Source organism: Balaenoptera physalus (genome assembly GCF_965194825.1).
Source record: "Balaenoptera physalus genome assembly, chromosome: X".
Lineage (NCBI taxonomy): Eukaryota > Metazoa > Chordata > Mammalia > Artiodactyla > Balaenopteridae > Balaenoptera > Balaenoptera physalus.
The window spans coordinates 109,019,272-109,035,948 of record NC_138903.1 but is presented as its reverse complement, the minus strand read 5'-3'; the positions used below and the strand labels follow the sequence as shown (position 1 = coordinate 109,035,948).

At 40.9% G+C, this 16,677-nt stretch overlaps 1 protein-coding gene across 1 annotated transcript in view; it reads left to right on the top strand.

The window, feature by feature from the left end:
* TENM1 (teneurin transmembrane protein 1) overlaps positions 1-16,677 on the top strand; it is a 569,033-nt gene that overhangs the window by 437,434 nt on the left and 114,922 nt on the right. The window contains exons 19-20 of the mRNA XM_082446781.1: positions 8,257-8,400; positions 16,096-16,345. Coding sequence (XP_082302907.1) covers positions 8,257-8,400; positions 16,096-16,345 — 394 coding nt within the window. The remainder of the gene's footprint in view (positions 1-8,256; positions 8,401-16,095; positions 16,346-16,677) is intronic.

Below are 16,677 nucleotides of genomic sequence, written 5' to 3'. Positions count from 1 at the left end.
TTTTGTTGTCTGATACACAGACAAGACTCCCCTGCTAAAAACTCCATGTGAGCATTTGAAATAATTTGGCCTTAGTACTTTATTCTCTGGCTCTAAATAAGGTATGATGTCTGGAAATCATTGTATATTATTTAGTTTCTTTCCCAACTCTGCTGCTTGCAAAACAGTGTAAAAAAAATCATTTTTAAGTTCACAGTGCTGTTAAAATTCTAGAGACGGCTTATTTAATTTGACAAACTGGCTTGTTCAGGGGCTCTGATCTGCATCCATTATATGAATTTTGTCAAAATAATTCCCTATGTCCGCCTGTGTCCGCATACCTTATCAATATATAATAATGCATTCTGCCTGGTCTTCATTTTAATTAAATTAAACTGCAGTGGTTTGGAGTCCTGGAAGTGCAGGAAATCAGCCATCCGCCTTTAGTAGCACTGCTATAAACAATTCTATTTTTCTTCAAGGTTATTGGCAACAACAATTGCATAATTATTTAGTACAGTAGTTTGGCAAGAAAGAGTGGTGTTTCAGGGAGAACTAGACTTCCTAAAGGTTCACGACGCAACGGAGTCTGTCTAAATTGTGTTAGAGAGAAACAGGGGAACATTAATGGTAATAGGTGCTAAGCTAAGTTTGCTTTGTGCACACAAAACATCCCCAAGAACGACGCTTTAGTGTTCATAAATTTCCCTTCAGTAAAACCTAAGCAGGCTGGGCAGCCACAAAAATAGCATCCACTGAATATTTCGATAATAAATGGGTAGTGCTTTACAATTTACAAAGTTCTTTCACATACATTTTCTCATTTTAATCCTTATAACATTCCTGCCTGATAGGTATGGCACGATGAATATGAGCTTCATGTTACAGAGCGGGAAACTGAGGTTCAGAAAGAACAAGTGACTTGACGAAAGACCTTTCCAGAGCAGGGATTCAAACTCGGGTCTCCCAGTCCTGAGTTCTGCATGCCTTTTACTGCTGCCTGTCTTCACTAAAGGGACCAACCCACTTTACTGAGTACCCAATTCAACGCCCCAGTGGCTTTCTGTCAAAGAAGCTAGCAGAGATAATAATCTTTCATCATTTCTCTCCACTCATGAATTCGTAATCATTAACTGAGAGCAGGGCTGTTTTATCCATTCAGCTTTATAGGCACAGCACCAAGGATATGAGTTTTTCAAGGACCTACAAAAATCTTCACAACCTGAAAAATAAATTTATTGGCACCAAAATGTGCAAAGAAAACCAGGAATCAACATTAATAAATCGTTTAAATAAATGTCTGCAAAATGGAGCATTATGTCAGCTTGTCAACTCCAACTCAATTTTCACACTTACACATGAAATGTGTTTAATGTTGGATGTGGGTTGTGGGTTGTATCCATTTTAATATTTCTGATAAAATGTGAGATCGGCCCTCCAAAGAGTACCTAGAGCTTACCAGGGTTTTTAAATGGCCCTTGATTGACACTCTGGTAAGCAAGTGGTCTGTGCCCATTTCAAACTGCTGGTCACACCCAGTATTAGATTGTGAAATCCATTTGGTGAGTCAATCAATATTTTTTAATGGAATAAAATGGAATGGAATGGAATAGAACATAAGTGAATGGAATAGAATAGAATAGAATAGAATAGAATAGAATAGAATAGAATAGATCAGAATGTAAAACTATGAAGAGAGTATGGTTTTGGAAAACTTTCTTTCTCTTATACGTGTGTGTATGTGTGTGTATCTTTACATGTGTGTTGGGTCACAATTAAATGACTTTCAGGCATAAGAATTTGAAAGCCATTGGCAAGGTAATCTAGTCAAGAGACAGAAAAATTAAATGATTTACCAAACCATATGGTTTATTTTCCAAGTCAGCATTTATGACTGTTCTTGCCTCCCAGTCCCCTCTACCAACCCATCTCAGGGCATTATGGCGATATCTCTTCAAGATTAGGTGACCACATATATAATTTGTCATTCAAACCAAGATACTCTTGAGAGTGAAAGAGGATGCTGTTAACAATAGCATAACTGGATACTGTTTTGGGCCAACCAGGATACATGGAGCTTCTACTTCAAGATTATCCCTAGCTTCCAATCCTTACACCTTAAATTCAGAGAAAATAAAAGGTTATTTATTTAAAGCACTTCTGAATCATGGGTCTTTCCCTTAATAGCTGTGATCTAGCATAGAGGTAAAAAGCACTTGCTAAGAAGTGACTGGGTTTGAGCTCTGGTTCTGCCATCTACTACTAGTCAGATGACCTTGGACTAGTCACTTCACCTCTCTGAGTCTATTATCTCATCTATCAAATGGGAGCAAGTATATCTTCCTCATGAGCTTGCGTGAGTCTTCAAATTAGGTAATATACACAAAAATGTATTTAACTGTTAGGTGTTATGCAAATGTAAGGTGATATTATTTTAAGGAGGCCACGGATGAAAGTTCCAAAAGGCAGGTAACACTTCAGGGTATGGCCTCTCTGACATGACGAATTATCCTGCCCTGTGTAATATCCACTGTATCTTCAGTGCTTAGCAAATCACCTGCCTGGCACATAGAACTGCTCAGCGAAGGTTTGCTGAGTCATTAAATAACCAGCACCTTTCTTTCCATTGCAAGATTGCATCCCCTTTAATCAATCACATTGTTTCAAAGGATAACTAGTCCATTTTCAAGGTGAATCTATTTCCTAAACCCCCTCCCAAAGAAAAATGCCTAAATACTGCTAGAAGATAGTAACCTTTTGTTTTCTTTCGTACTGGGTGAGGGGCGGGGGAGCGGGGAAGGGGAAGGGGTTGTTCTTCATTTGTTTTTGATGCACTGCCCAGACACTGACTGTCTAGCCACCCTGACCTTCTTTCAATCTCCCAAAGATATGAAACCTCAAAGCCTTGCCCACATGCCACGCTCTCTGCCTAGAATGTTCTTCCCTGTTCTTCATGAGGTAAACCCCTTCTACATGAAGAGGCTTTCCCTTGTCTTCCCATTCCAACTTGAATTCCCTTGTTACACTGTCTCATAATACACTGTACTTTCCCACCATAGCAGTTATCATGATTTGTGTGTGTGCGTGTTGTCTTGTTTCATATTTGTTCCTCTCACTAGAATGTGAGCAACGTGAGCTCCACCGGGGGGAGCGCTGTCTTGTTCCGTCTTGTTCGTTCTCACATCCCCAGTGCCTGACAACAGGAGGTACTCATTAAATATCGTGAATTTGTTCACCCTGCCTTCTGTGGTACACAGGTCATCTGGGTTCCGGGTTCGCTTTTATGCAGCTAGGCTCGGACAAAGCAGCCCGAAAAAAAAAAAATTCATAAGGTAAGTTGTCAGTGTACAGGACCTCTTGGCCGAAGCGCTCTGTGGCTACCTCACTCCTGGGTGCTTTTTACCTTTTCTACCTGTATTTTCTCTTCATTCAACTACTGTGTCGCTTTTAGCACTATGATGTTTAAACTGGTAGGGTTATTTTTGTAAACTGGTAAGGTGCAGATCCTAAGTAAAATATTACCAAATCAAATCCAGTGACTCATTAAAAAGATAATACATCATAACCAAGTACCGTAGAGTGTATTTTAGGACCTCAAAGATGGTTCAGCGTTAGGAAATGTATTGCTATAATTTACCACCTCAGTAGATTAAAGGAGAAAACTATGTGAATATCTCCATAAGTACTGAAAAGGCACTTGGTAAAAATTCATCACCTGATTCTGACACTCTTAGTAAGCCAGGAATAATAGATAAACAAAGCATTTCAGGCCACTGGGCAGTGTGTCAAATTGAGGAGTCTCTGGGGCTATCCTATCCTATGAGAAATCACTAGAGAATAGGAGAAAGTCGAAGTCATTCTGGGAGCAGGTACCCGTTCTCAGTAGATAGCATTTTATCTGTAGTTTTTGTCTATTGTGGCCGTGGCCTTCATTTGGTTTGTTAGGCCTCTCGTCTTTTATTGTTGTTGTTTTATGTTAATCTACTATTTTAAGAGAATGGGAAATATTTCTTGTTCTATTTAATGATTTCTTTTCGATAAGAAGGTTTCGATCTTGTTGTTACTTACCCGTTAAATGTGATGAAATTATTTTTAGATGTTCCTTGAGTTCATGAAGGTAACATAAATTTCTCACACTGACTATCAGACTACTTTTAATTATATATTGCCTTCATAAATGCAACCATTATGAATTCTGAAGCCTTAGCCTGAAGCTGTTGAAAATCATCTGCTTAATCTTGTCATATTTTGCACATCAGCTTCATTGCATGGCATCTTTACCTTGGCTATTTAATGTCCGTCTCCTATCGCAGCCCTTATAGGTGAATGTCACAGTCACTAAATCGGGTGTCAGGAGCACTGTGGCCCTCCGCCTTCTTGCAGTCCCCGCATCACACTAATGCTGCCGCTCTGATAAGTAGAGTGCAATCCAGTTACTATTTTTCTAATGTCAAATGGCTTTGGGGGAGCAAGCTGCAGTCTTTCTTTATAAGCCAGTAGAATAAAGTCTTCTTTATAAGCCAGTGTTGTTGCAAGATGACTAACAGTGAAGTCAGGTGCAAATCCTGTGACCAGAGAACGGCGTCCTCTACAAAAGTAGCAAGGCTATCTTGACAATCAGTGACTCTTGGTTAAGGAACATCCCATTAATATCTCTGTGTCAAGGTGAGGGAGAGAATATGGGAAGACAGAAATCCAGACGGAATTAAGGGTGTCACAAGAGAGGCAGTCACATGGTTCCGAGAAAGTATTCTGCCATATTAATGGCTCTTTCTCAAATGCCTTCCCAATATGTACACACCAGCATGGGACCACTGTACCAGCCCCTGGGAAGTATAGCCTGGGACCCCCTCCTTCCCCACCTATCTTCACTCACTGCCAGACTGGTCTGTCCTCCATAGCGCCTCTGAAATGTTGATGAATAATTATTCTTTCCTTCCTATTACACTGTTCTTCCCAGGCCCCACTCCAGAATGCCGGAGGCCGAATCCTTTGTCTGCACCATGCTGTGTTGATGATCAGATGTGATAGGCACCAGGCCCACCTGGGAAGTGGTAGTGGGTCCACTCTGCTTATTTAACTGAGACCCAGCTGTCACAGTACCAGGCAGAGTGTAATGTCGGGGCTCAGCCTGTTCAGTGCCAGCCCCTGAGTAGCCCTTTTATCCCCCATATTTAATTATATGAAAAAGAGTAGGCGTTCAGTGCGTTACAGTCTGCTTCCGTGAGAGGAAGTCTAGGATTGGTTGCTACTGTATTTGCCAGTTCCTCGTGCATTTGGAGAGCAGCTCAACTCCGTGGGGTGAAACGTCTGCCTTCTCATGCACCGACTGCAAGTTCCAGGATTCTGTTAAAGCGGCTGCTGTCAGGAAGAAACCTTGCCTTGTTACTCTGAGCAAGGAGCCACGTACAAAAATACCCCGACACACAGCCATTCTCATTAAAGTCAGTTGGAATTTTGGACAAGTCTTAAGTATAAATCATAACTTTATTAGCTCATAGAGCTTTCTCAGGAGAAAGTAAATCTAATAAAAATTAGAGGGAACTTATTAAGTGGCCGCCTTGTTGCTATTTGCTATGACTAGGGGAAAAAATAATATAATTGTGGGGTTTGCAGCCAGTGCACTTTTTTGTTGTGGGCTAGAGAGCAATCCAGACATGAGGAGGTGAAGAGGATGTCTCATTACCATTGCACTGAGGATACTTTATATAAGCATTTCCTGCCACAGAGGTGGGAGGATCTTTGTTCCTGAGAGGGAAAAAGCAGGCTCCAAACCACCATCAGAGGTCACCAGGGCACACTGCTTATTTGCAAAACTGCACAATCACCTTCCGGAGAAGAGATTCTAGGGGAGCACATCAGGCTTAAAATGTGTAAGAGGCAGATCCTGACAATAGCAGGGAAGGAGATGTGGCTTTAAAGGAACTTGTAATCATTATCGTTGTGATTATTTATTAATCAAGACTTTTAAGTGTTGGCAAGAGAAGCAGAAACTGTGTTATTCTTCACACCAACATGGCCCTAAGTGTGCTTTCTCACCCCCTGATTTTTCCAACATGAGATACAGTGCTCTCTTTGGCTTTTGGGTTTGATTCCCCAACTTGAACTGATCAAATACAATCTTGAAAGAATGCACTTTAGAATCGTAGAGTGAAATGCTAAAGGGGGACTATAAGAATTATCTAGTACAGCAGTCTTTGATCTGAGACCTTTATTTAGATTGCAGGAGATCAGTGAACCCAGAAGGGTCTAAGAACCACCAATTCTAGTCCATCCTCTCCCCCCCTCCTTTGTTACCAATGAAGAACAGACTCCCAGAGATGGAGAATAACATGCCTGCAACCACACAGCTAGTTAATGGCAGACCCAAGAATTGAAGTCTTTTCTGACTCTAGGTCTGAAACCAGTTATTTCCACTATACCAGAGTTGTTTTAGCAAAGCACTGGGGACATGATAAGATATCAAGGAGATTGTAGACAGCGATGATTTGTGCCACACGTGTAACCTGAACTAGATTACCTTTGAGATCCTCTTCACCACTGAAATTCTGTGTTTCTATCCATCTTAATAGAGAACAGCATTGAACCAGATGATCCCAAACTAATTTCCCTTTAGAAATCATTTCCACTGTATGATTAGTCTTTCCTGCTCCCTATTGATCTCCCTTGCTAGTAGTGCTTGGTTAGGGCTAATACTAAAATGAGTCTGCACTCCAAGAGTCTTCACCAGCTGATGGCAGGGTGGAAGGGCATCCCCATCAGGACCAGCTACATAATTTGCAGGGCCCAGTGTTAAATGAAAATACCCAGCCTCTTGTTAAAAATGTGTTAAGGATTTCAAGACAGTGACAGGAGAACATTAAAGCAAGTATGGGGCCCTTCTAAGCATGGGCCCCTGTGTGACTGCGTTAAGTCACACACCCGTGAAGATGGTCCTGATCCCTATTAAAGCTTTGATGGAGGGGGAACAAAGAGAAGTCAGCCTGTGGTTTAAAATTGGCCACAGACGACCCCCAAAGGTAACGAGTTGTATATTCACAATCATAAGGACTTTTTGGCTTATCTGTGCATGTGCTTGCACACACACATGCACATGCACACATAAATCAGTTGGACTAAAATTACCATCTTTTCTCTTCACCTAATGCCCAAATCCAAAACTAGTCTGCTTGAATTTTTCCTCTTAGGACCTATTGTGCTGGCATTGTTTAAAGCACACATTTTCATTACCAGTTTTCATAACCAGATGACAAAAAAAGAAATGAGTTCTCCAGGGGCATCTGAAGAGTCAGGTAGAGGCAGGTACTCGAAAGCAATGGCACATGACCAGCTAGGGATATTTTAAGCTGCCAGAAAGGGGGAAAAGCAGCTTTGGGGTATGCAGTGTAATGAGCCAATACTCTCAGGCTTAGAACATTATGAGGACACAAAGCATTTTAAATTCAAGAATCAGAAGTCTGGGGTTCCAACAGGTAAGCAGATTTACCAACTGAGAAAATGGTTGGGACTTGGTATGCTTGAGTTCTACATATTTCAGTGGAGCAGAGGCACCCAAGTTATCACATTCTGCACTTCCCATTTTAGCGGCATACAGGGGTTCCCAGTTTAATGCACGACATCCGTGCTTCATAAGGGTTGGAGCCAAATGTTGGGTGATGTACCATTGGTTAGAAACCAAAGTCTAACATGCACAAAGTGGAATTTACACTCACAGTGCTTGTAGCACTCTAAGCAAACTCAGACTTCTTGGCAAACTAAAGGCCAGTTAGCATGGGAGAAAATATAAATGGGCGAATCGATTTTTATTAGTCTCATGTGTAGTCAGTTGTTGTATAAGTGACCCAGTACTCCAAAGCCAGCTTCCTAAGTGCATTTTGCACTCCAGAGAGATCAGAAAACAACTTTCCCTGCACTTCTACTACAAAGGTAAAGAAAGAAATTGTATCGCCACAGCTTAAGCCTTCAGGGAGCTTATTTCTTCAGTTTTACAACACAGCCTTTTACCCAAAAGCCCATACTAAAGCTTGATGTCCAAAACATATGGTGCATACCTAATGACAGCCTCAGTGAGTCACTCATTCATATATTTATCCAATATGCACTGACTGGTCACTTTTGGATGCCCGATGCTATGCTAGGTGAAAAGTATTTGTGGTCAAATTTCAACCCAAATCAGAATTCAATAGCAAATGTGTTATCCAGAGGCTTACCAACCAGTGCAAAAATGAAGCAAATCTTTTTAAATGTTCTAATGTGTTATTAACCCTTTGTTTGCAGTGTCTGTGGGATATGAATATGAAATGTGCCCCGACTTTATTCTCTGGGAAAAAAGGACAGTTATCTTACAAGGTTTCGAGATGGATGCTTCTAACCTAGGAGGCTGGTCAGTGAATAAGCATCATATTTTGAATCCTCAAAGTGGTAAGCACATTTTTTGATATTTATTAATACTATTTTCCTAATGCTATATACATATATATGTAATACTTATTGCAGAAAATTTGGAAAAGTACAAGGAAAAAAGTACTTTTAAGTCCACCACCTAGAGATGACCACATTATATTTCTTTTCAAATGGATCTGATTTCAAATTAGTGCTAGTAGAGTGAGACCTCTTCACAAAGTTATATGAAACTGGGTTTTAAGAATCATCTGTCGGGGCTTCCCTGGTGGCGCAGTGGTTAAGAATCCGCCTGCCAGTGCAGGGGACATGGGTTCAAGCCCTGGTCCGGGAAGATCCCACATGCCACGGAGCAACTAAGCCCGTGCACCACAACTACTGAGCCTGCGCTCTAGAGCCCGCGAGCCACAACTACTGAAGCCCGCGCGCCTAGAGCCTGTGCTCCGCAACAAGAGAAGCCACCGCGATGAGCAGCCCATGCACCGCAACGAAGCGTAGCCCCCGCTCGCCGCAACTAGAGAAAGCCCGCACACAGCAACAAAGACCCACGGCAGCCAAAAATAAATACATTTATTTTTAAAAAATCATCTGTCATTACTGTGCTATCCCAAGTGATTAACCAGTTTATCTAACATTGTAACCAACTTCTAAAAATTGGAATAATAATTGCCATATTTCATATGATCTAAGACACCGATTATAAGTACACCACTATTTTATGGAAAATGCTGTCAATTAAACAATGACACACATTGATTGCAAGATACATACTTATTCCAGAGATGTGAAAATAGGAAGCAAAATGTGCATCTTAGAATTAATGAATCATCTAAGTGATACAGTTTTCAAAGAGTTTTAGTGAACTCTGTCCCAGTTTAAACACAACAACCCTGCAGTGTGGCCTTAACCCCATTAAAAAATCAAGACTCCGAAGCTGAGTCACGTTACTTTCCCCTAGGGCTCACGGTAAGTGGCCAAGAGCTGTCCGTGTGCTCTTTCTCTATGCCAGTTTTTTATCCACATAAATGTCAGTATATGCAGTAAGAAGCTAGGGGTAGAGTAAAGGGACAGTAATGGGTAATAGAGAAAAAGCGGTAAGAGGAACACAGGGGAAGAAGAGAAAGAATCTGGGAAAAGAGTACAGCTCTGGACTCCACTTAGTTTTAAGCCTCCTAAGTCCTGGACTTAGGAAAGAGGGAAAAGCAGTGAGAATCAGGACACATCTTCAACCTTTGCCTTCTTTATACCACTTTTCCTGCTGTCACTTTCTCCTAGTTTGTAATTTAAATGTTAAATAAATCAGGAGAGGAGACCAGAGGTGGCCCTTAAGTCCACGCTTCTCTCAGACAAACTGATTTTGCTACCCTGGTTATAAATGCTTCATCCAAGTCACTTCACCTCCTTTTGCTGGGAAACCAATCGTTGGTGTTTCCATCCAGTGTCATTTGAACATCTACTGGTAAGTTTTCACTGTGAAATCATATTCCTTTTCATCTAAAGAGGCAGATTCTGACCAACCTTTAGTAGAATGTGTACTTTGGGTTATTTCTCCAGGCCTGGGGAAATGAATGTATATATGAGACAGCTACACCCTCCCATCCAGCTGCCCTTGTATCCCTCTTACCTTTGTGAAATAGCTGGCTAAGGCCGGGTTATCTTGTAAAGCCATGAACTGACCAAGGCTAAGAGATCCGTTTTATAACCACACCTATGGTCTTATTCATTTGCACCGTAGTTAAATCAACCAATCCAACCAGCCACACAGGCTGGGAAATTTTGATCGGCAAAGCTAACCAGGTTTGCTTCAACCACAGAATGAGACCACCTACCAGAGTCCCATTGTGGGCCCTGAAGATGGAGTCCATTGCTATATGCCCTTGTTATACCTCCTTCCCCCCATTCAAGGAAGATCCTAAATTCCACTTCCAACTGTTTGTTTTTTTTAAGAGCAAAGATTCAGGCACGGATATAAAATGTCAACTTTTTTTCTGTTGTCAAAAGGAGAATCACAGTTTTAAAAGTATAAAAACGAAAGGGCAGATGCCACTTATTAAATTATTAGGTTTTTTGTTTTGATTTGAAAGAGTTTGACATTTTAAGCAGCCATTTCTTTTCCACTCACTTTTATTGGCTTGTGTGGATTGTCTCTTTCAAATGCCTGTCATTGACATTAAACACAAAGTGGAAATGACCTCAGTCCAGCCAGCCCCCAGCTGTGTGCTCCCAGTCCTATATTCTCTTACCATTTGCTTCACCCAGGTTTAAAAATTCAGAACAGAGGGGAGCCATTCAGAAAGTTGGCTTTAGGGGCCCCCCCAGATTTCCACAAATGTGTCCTTTTCACCCCTAATTCACCAGTAATTGGTTTTTACGTAATAGGTACCAAGTCATTTCTGGGAATCTTTTTAACAGCTTTACTGAAGTATAACTTATACACCACAAAATTTACCCATTTTAAGTGTACACTTCAATGATTTGTAGTAAATGGTAGAGTTGTGCAACCATCACCACCACAGAGTTTTAGAATTTTTTTTTTTTTTTTTTTTATGACTGTGTTGGGTCTTCGTTTCTTGCGAGGGCTTTCTCTAGTTGCGGCAAGCGGGGGCCACTCTTCATCGCGTTGTGCGGGCCTCTCACTATCGTGGCCTCTCTTGTTGCGGAGCACAGGCTCCAGACGCGCAGGCTCAGTAATTGTGGCTCACGGGCCTAGTTTCTCCGTGGCATGTGGGATCTTCCCAGACCAGGGCTCGAACCTGTGTCCCCTGCATTGGCAGGCGGATTCTCAACCACTGTGCCACCAGGGAAACCCTAGAATATTTTTATCACCCCAAAAGATCCTTTGTACTCACCCCAACCCCACTAAATCTACTTTCTGTCTCTTTCTGAGAATTTTATTCTGAGAAAGAAACCTTACTTAAGATAGATTTTTTTAAAGGAAGATTTGTTCATTTTATCATCTCATTTGTAGGCACATTGTATTTCTAACCAAGAACTGGTCACACTTGCCAGGAAACAGATCTGAAGGCAGCTCTGCCAGTGCCTTTCAGCCTGCCCTTGGACACGAACACCTCTCTTGGGACATTTTCAGAATCTAAATCCCACCCATAAATGCAGTTTTAGAAGCAGGAATGATAAGTGTGAAGGAGCAGCTTTGAGAGGACCAATTAGAAAGCAATGCTCTTTCCCCCTCAGGTCAGACAGTCTTTTCTGACTGATTAAGGCCAGAGCCTAACTCTTTAGGCACCCCGCTTTTTTGATCTGAGACAGATAGCAGATTAGAAACAAGAATCTATCTTCCCCCAATTTCCTCTCGCTGGTTAAAAAGACACCTGTAATTAGATTGGATGTCTGCTGCCATTCAATTCTGCAGTTTTTCTTTGGCTCCAAAATCATTATGCAGCAGGTAGTTTCTAGTAGGCAGTGTTTTCAGACCATTTGTCATTTCAGTTGCAGCAATTGTATTTACCTGACAATTAACCATTGGTTGTGGAGCATTGTTTCCAAATATTATGCCTGATATATCGAGATGGTTCCTGCTTTCACTGTGAGATTAAAAAAAAAACTAGGAACTTGTGTTTTTCAATACTATTCCTTCAAAATGCATCTTCTTAGTGATTACAGAGAGTACATATTTATTCTTTTAAGATAAATCAGTTCTTTAAAATTATGCCAGTTGAGTGTTTAAAATTATTAGAAAAAACAATCCAGGATTCTAATTAGGTATTGTCATCTGTCTGAAATGGATAAAGAATTTCCTTTAACTTAGCCTCCAAGATAGGCCAGTAGTTTGTCGGCAAATGGTTTTCGTGGGAGGACAAGTAAATTTCCATTGATCACGTTGGCATATCTCCCAGTTTGTGTTTATATCCTCTCAGTCAAGTCCTAAGAGAAATATGTATTGGGTCCCATGTTGTTCATAAGCCTGAAAAATGGTTTCTTCTTTGAAATCAGCATAAAGCACCACCCACTGGCTCCCAAGGGGAATTTTTATTTCAAACTTACTTATAAGCTTCAAAAGAAGTTCTGAGCAAGGTAGCAGGAAGATATGAGTAGTGTGTTTAAAAGTATGCTTAACTTACTGTACAACAGACTTGACTTTTTGGCAGAGAAAAGGAAAACTTGGGGGAGAAAATGTGCTGTAGGGCTCCAGCCGGTGGGGTTTCTTTGTTGACTGTAAACAAGACACCCAATCCTTAGCAGGAAGTTGGCCTTCATATAAATAATGTGTGTAGTCTCAGGATCATTTGATTCTGTTTTCAAAATGAGCGTGTGTGGCAGAATAAACTGGAAAGGAGGTAGCAGTAATTGATCAAGATTTCCAGGAACATAAACAAAATATTTTCAAAGCAACCTTTTGCAGAAGAATTGGTGTTAAATCATTGTTGCTAGATGGTATGCCCCGGTTCTATGTAATGGAAGGTTAAACAGATTCTTGAAACAACAAAAACACCCTTCAAAATGATCTATCTTTCCAGGGCAATACAAAAGGGGTTTGCCCATTTTTGTTTTGATTGCTTCAGCTTTAAACAGGAATGGTAATTTCAGTACACGGGCACTTTAGTACCTTGCATGAAAGCAAGACATCAATTGTTGAGATGTAATCAGAAAGTACATTGCCTTATGTTTTATTTCCTTTAATCATTCTTCTTCTTTGATGGAGTGCTGGGCTTTCTAATAGAAAAGAGGAGTTTTAGAATTGCAGGCTTAGAAGAATGGTTTAGAATAGCCATCTTAGTTTTTAAATTGCCAGGAGCCTGGTAATAACATGTCATTTTGAAGGTAATTGTTAACTATACCATTATATTGATATAAAAAAAATGGAGATCTATCTGTGAAAATAGATTTTAATAGCAAATCTGCTATTTCCAAGCCCATAATTGGAAATATTTTTGAATGATATACCCTGTAGTGCATTGCTGAAATACTGACATGCTAAACAGTTGGTTTTCTCATTTATTAAAGAACATATCATAGTCTCATTGGTAGGATATTCAGTGAGTGATCATCAGGAGATTTCTTTTCAATGATGTTGTGCAACTGTCATGCCAGTTCTCATTCACTTTCTCCCAATTCATTTAAATTGCAGTATTGATCACATGGCAATGAAGTGTTTTTTGAGAAATGAAATTCCATCCTATTAATCTAACTTAATTAACTATTCTAAATCTTAAGAAATTTCTTTACTGCCTAATAAAGTTATTAATAAAATAAATAAGAAAGTAGTGAGCCTCAAGATATCTATCTCATGGTTCTACAATAAAAGACCAATTTGTTGGGGCATAAGCTCATAGCTGCTCCTGCAGAACATATGTTGAAAAAATAGCCAGAAATCACCTTGGGAGGGAAAGTAAAATTACTTTAGATTTGAAATCCAAAGGCTATATGAGTATGGGATTTCTGTTTCCTGGAAGGCTCCTTCCAGGTTCATATTTGGTGCCATGGTTTTGTGCATGTTTTACCCTCTTATCTATTTTTGCCAGCAACGTTTCTATTTCAGAGTGATCAGTAGTTTCTATTGTAGGACTGTGGGACTAAAAGTTGGAAGAAAACTGAGGGAGACATTTCAGGAAATGTTTAGGGAGAGTAACAGGTAGTCCGAGGAGATAGATAGCAGGGGTCATGGGAGAAAAAATAAGACTGGACAGGATAACTGCATTCATTCATTTGCTGTCAGTTACTTCAGCCTGACACATTGGCATGCCTTCTCACCACATGGCTTTTTTTTTTTTTTTTTTACCTGTCCTGGCTCATTCTGGGCAGACTTGAGCTATTTAGCACAGCAGTACTTGTTCCTTGGGTTTTCTGCCCAGGCTCAGCAGGTTTTCAAAATCATTGGAATTTGGACAAGGAAACTATAAGAGACTCAAAGCCTGTTTTCAACATTTACTGAGCACTTATAACAACTTGGCCACAGGGATGGGCACTGAAACGCAGGAAGGAGTAAGACAGAGGGTGTGCCTTCAAGGAGCTCATGTTCTAATGGGGAAGATAGAGAAGTAATGAAAACTGTATCATACATGTGGCAAGTGTTATAATAGAGCTATGGAAAACTGCACATACAGGGGAGCAAGTAACTAATTCTGGCTGGATAGAGCATTGGGGAAGAACTGAGCTGAGCTTTGGAGGATAGGTAAGAGTTTCCCAAGCAAACAAGATGAGGAAGGCATTCAGGATAGAGGGACTAGCAAAGTACAAAAGCAGAGAGGAAGGACTTCCCTGGTGGTCCAGCGGTTAAGAATCTACCTTCCAGTGCAGGGGACGTGGGATCGATCCCTGGTCGAGGAACTAAGATCCCACATGCTGCACAGCAACTAGAGAGAAGCCCACGTGCCACAGCGAAGACCCGACACAGCCATAAATGAATAAGTAAATAAATATTTTTTTTAAAAAAAGCAGAGAGGAATGGAAGCATGTGAAAATACTTGTAAATAGTTTGCTGTAGCTGAAGCTCAGGATACACATGAGAGGGCAATGAGACAGAAGGCTGAAGAAGGAGGCAAGAGCCAAATCATGAAGGACTTTGTATTCCTTAATAATAAGGAATGGACCCCTTACTCCACAGAGGATATGGAACTATTAAAAGGTTTTAAGCCACAGATTGAAACAATCTCTATGGCAGGAGTGTGGACAGTGGTTTGGAGATGGGTATGCACGGAGACCAGGAGACCAAGAACTTAAGACAAACTGAACGAAAGCAGTCGTGGTAGGAACGGAGACCATGAAACTGGTTCAACATATTTTAGGAGATAGACTCAATGGGGGTTTAGTAATTAATTAGGTTTAGAGAGTGGGGAAAAGAAGAGCCACAGTGGTGCCCACATTCCCAACTTAGGTAAATACACGCCTGGTGATACCACTCGGAAGATCAGTAGGGAACACAGGAGGAGGAGCAGGGTTTGGTAGGGGAGTGCAGAAAAATAATGAGTTCAGTTTTCAATTTGTTGAGTTTGAGGTACCTGTGAGGCATCCAAGTAAAGAGACCTACTAGGAAATTGCATGTCAGGTGAAAACTCTAGACAGGAGAAAGTTTCAGCATAGAGAGATGGGAGTTAAAGCCGTGAGAATGGATGAGATTGCCCAAAGAAAATGACTGCAAAGTATTTTCCAGCATTCTCATAAGTCAGTATCTCTATTTCCTGCACTGATGATAGTGAGATATGGTCCAAAAGAGTGGAAAATTCAAGTCCTTTTCTTATATCTTTGAAGTGCATTCTAGCAATATGATTTCTTTTCTTTTCACAGAAGTAGATTACCTTCCCGATTGTGTTTTGCTAAGGTTAATATTAAAATTGACTGATACTCCCTTTTCAGGAACCCGTTGCATAGTGAGGGTGGTTTGAAGTCAGACAGGTGTGCGCCAGGCATCAGAAGAAAGCCAGCCAGAGATGAAAAATCAGCCACGGATGATTCACAGAGCCCAAAGTGAACGGGAGATCATTAAAAGTCATTAAATGCTTCATTGAGGCATTTAGAATCAACATTAAAGGGACTGGGTATAGTACTCCATTTCACAGATGGGCAAACTGAGGCAAAGTGTTATGCTGCCGTTTGTTGTAGCTGTGCAGTTAAATAAAACCTGGGGCAATGTGCTTCACTCTCAACTTCTTTTATAGCAGGCCAACGCTCCTTCCTGCTTTGAACAATGAGAAATTAAAGTATCGCTGAGAATATTGTGTGGTAATTTTTTTAATTCTTTTTTTTTTCCCTTGGATCTAGGAATCATACATAAAGGGAATGGAGAAAATATGTTCATTTCCCAGCAGCCTCCAGTCATATCAACCATAATGGGTAATGGACACCAACGGAGTGTTGCCTGCACCAACTGCAATGGCCCTGCCCACAACAACAAACTCTTTGCTCCCGTCGCCTTAGCTTCTGGCCCTGATGGTAGTGTGTATGTTGGTGACTTCAATTTTGTAAGGCGAATATTTCCCTCGGGAAACTCCGTTAGTATTTTGGAATTAAGGTAAGTCTCCTCTAATCTCTATGTTTGCTTAGTGGATAAGGAAAAAGCAAGAATGAGAAAACAGGAAGAGACAAGGAATTGCCAGAAGGAGCAGAAAATGCAGTTGCCCATATTGTAGTCCTGAGCTAAGATGCAGGAGTAGGGACAAAGACATAGGTCACCATGGCTACTTGTACTTGAAGAAACCTTTGAGCACTGCTTTGGAGAACAAGGAAGTGTTGACATCCCTGTATGTGTGGCCTTCCCTGGGTGCATTCCTGTCACTGACGTGGATCTCAGTACTTCTGAGTGCTCAGGTAAGTCACTCAACCCCTGCTCTGGCCACTGTGAAG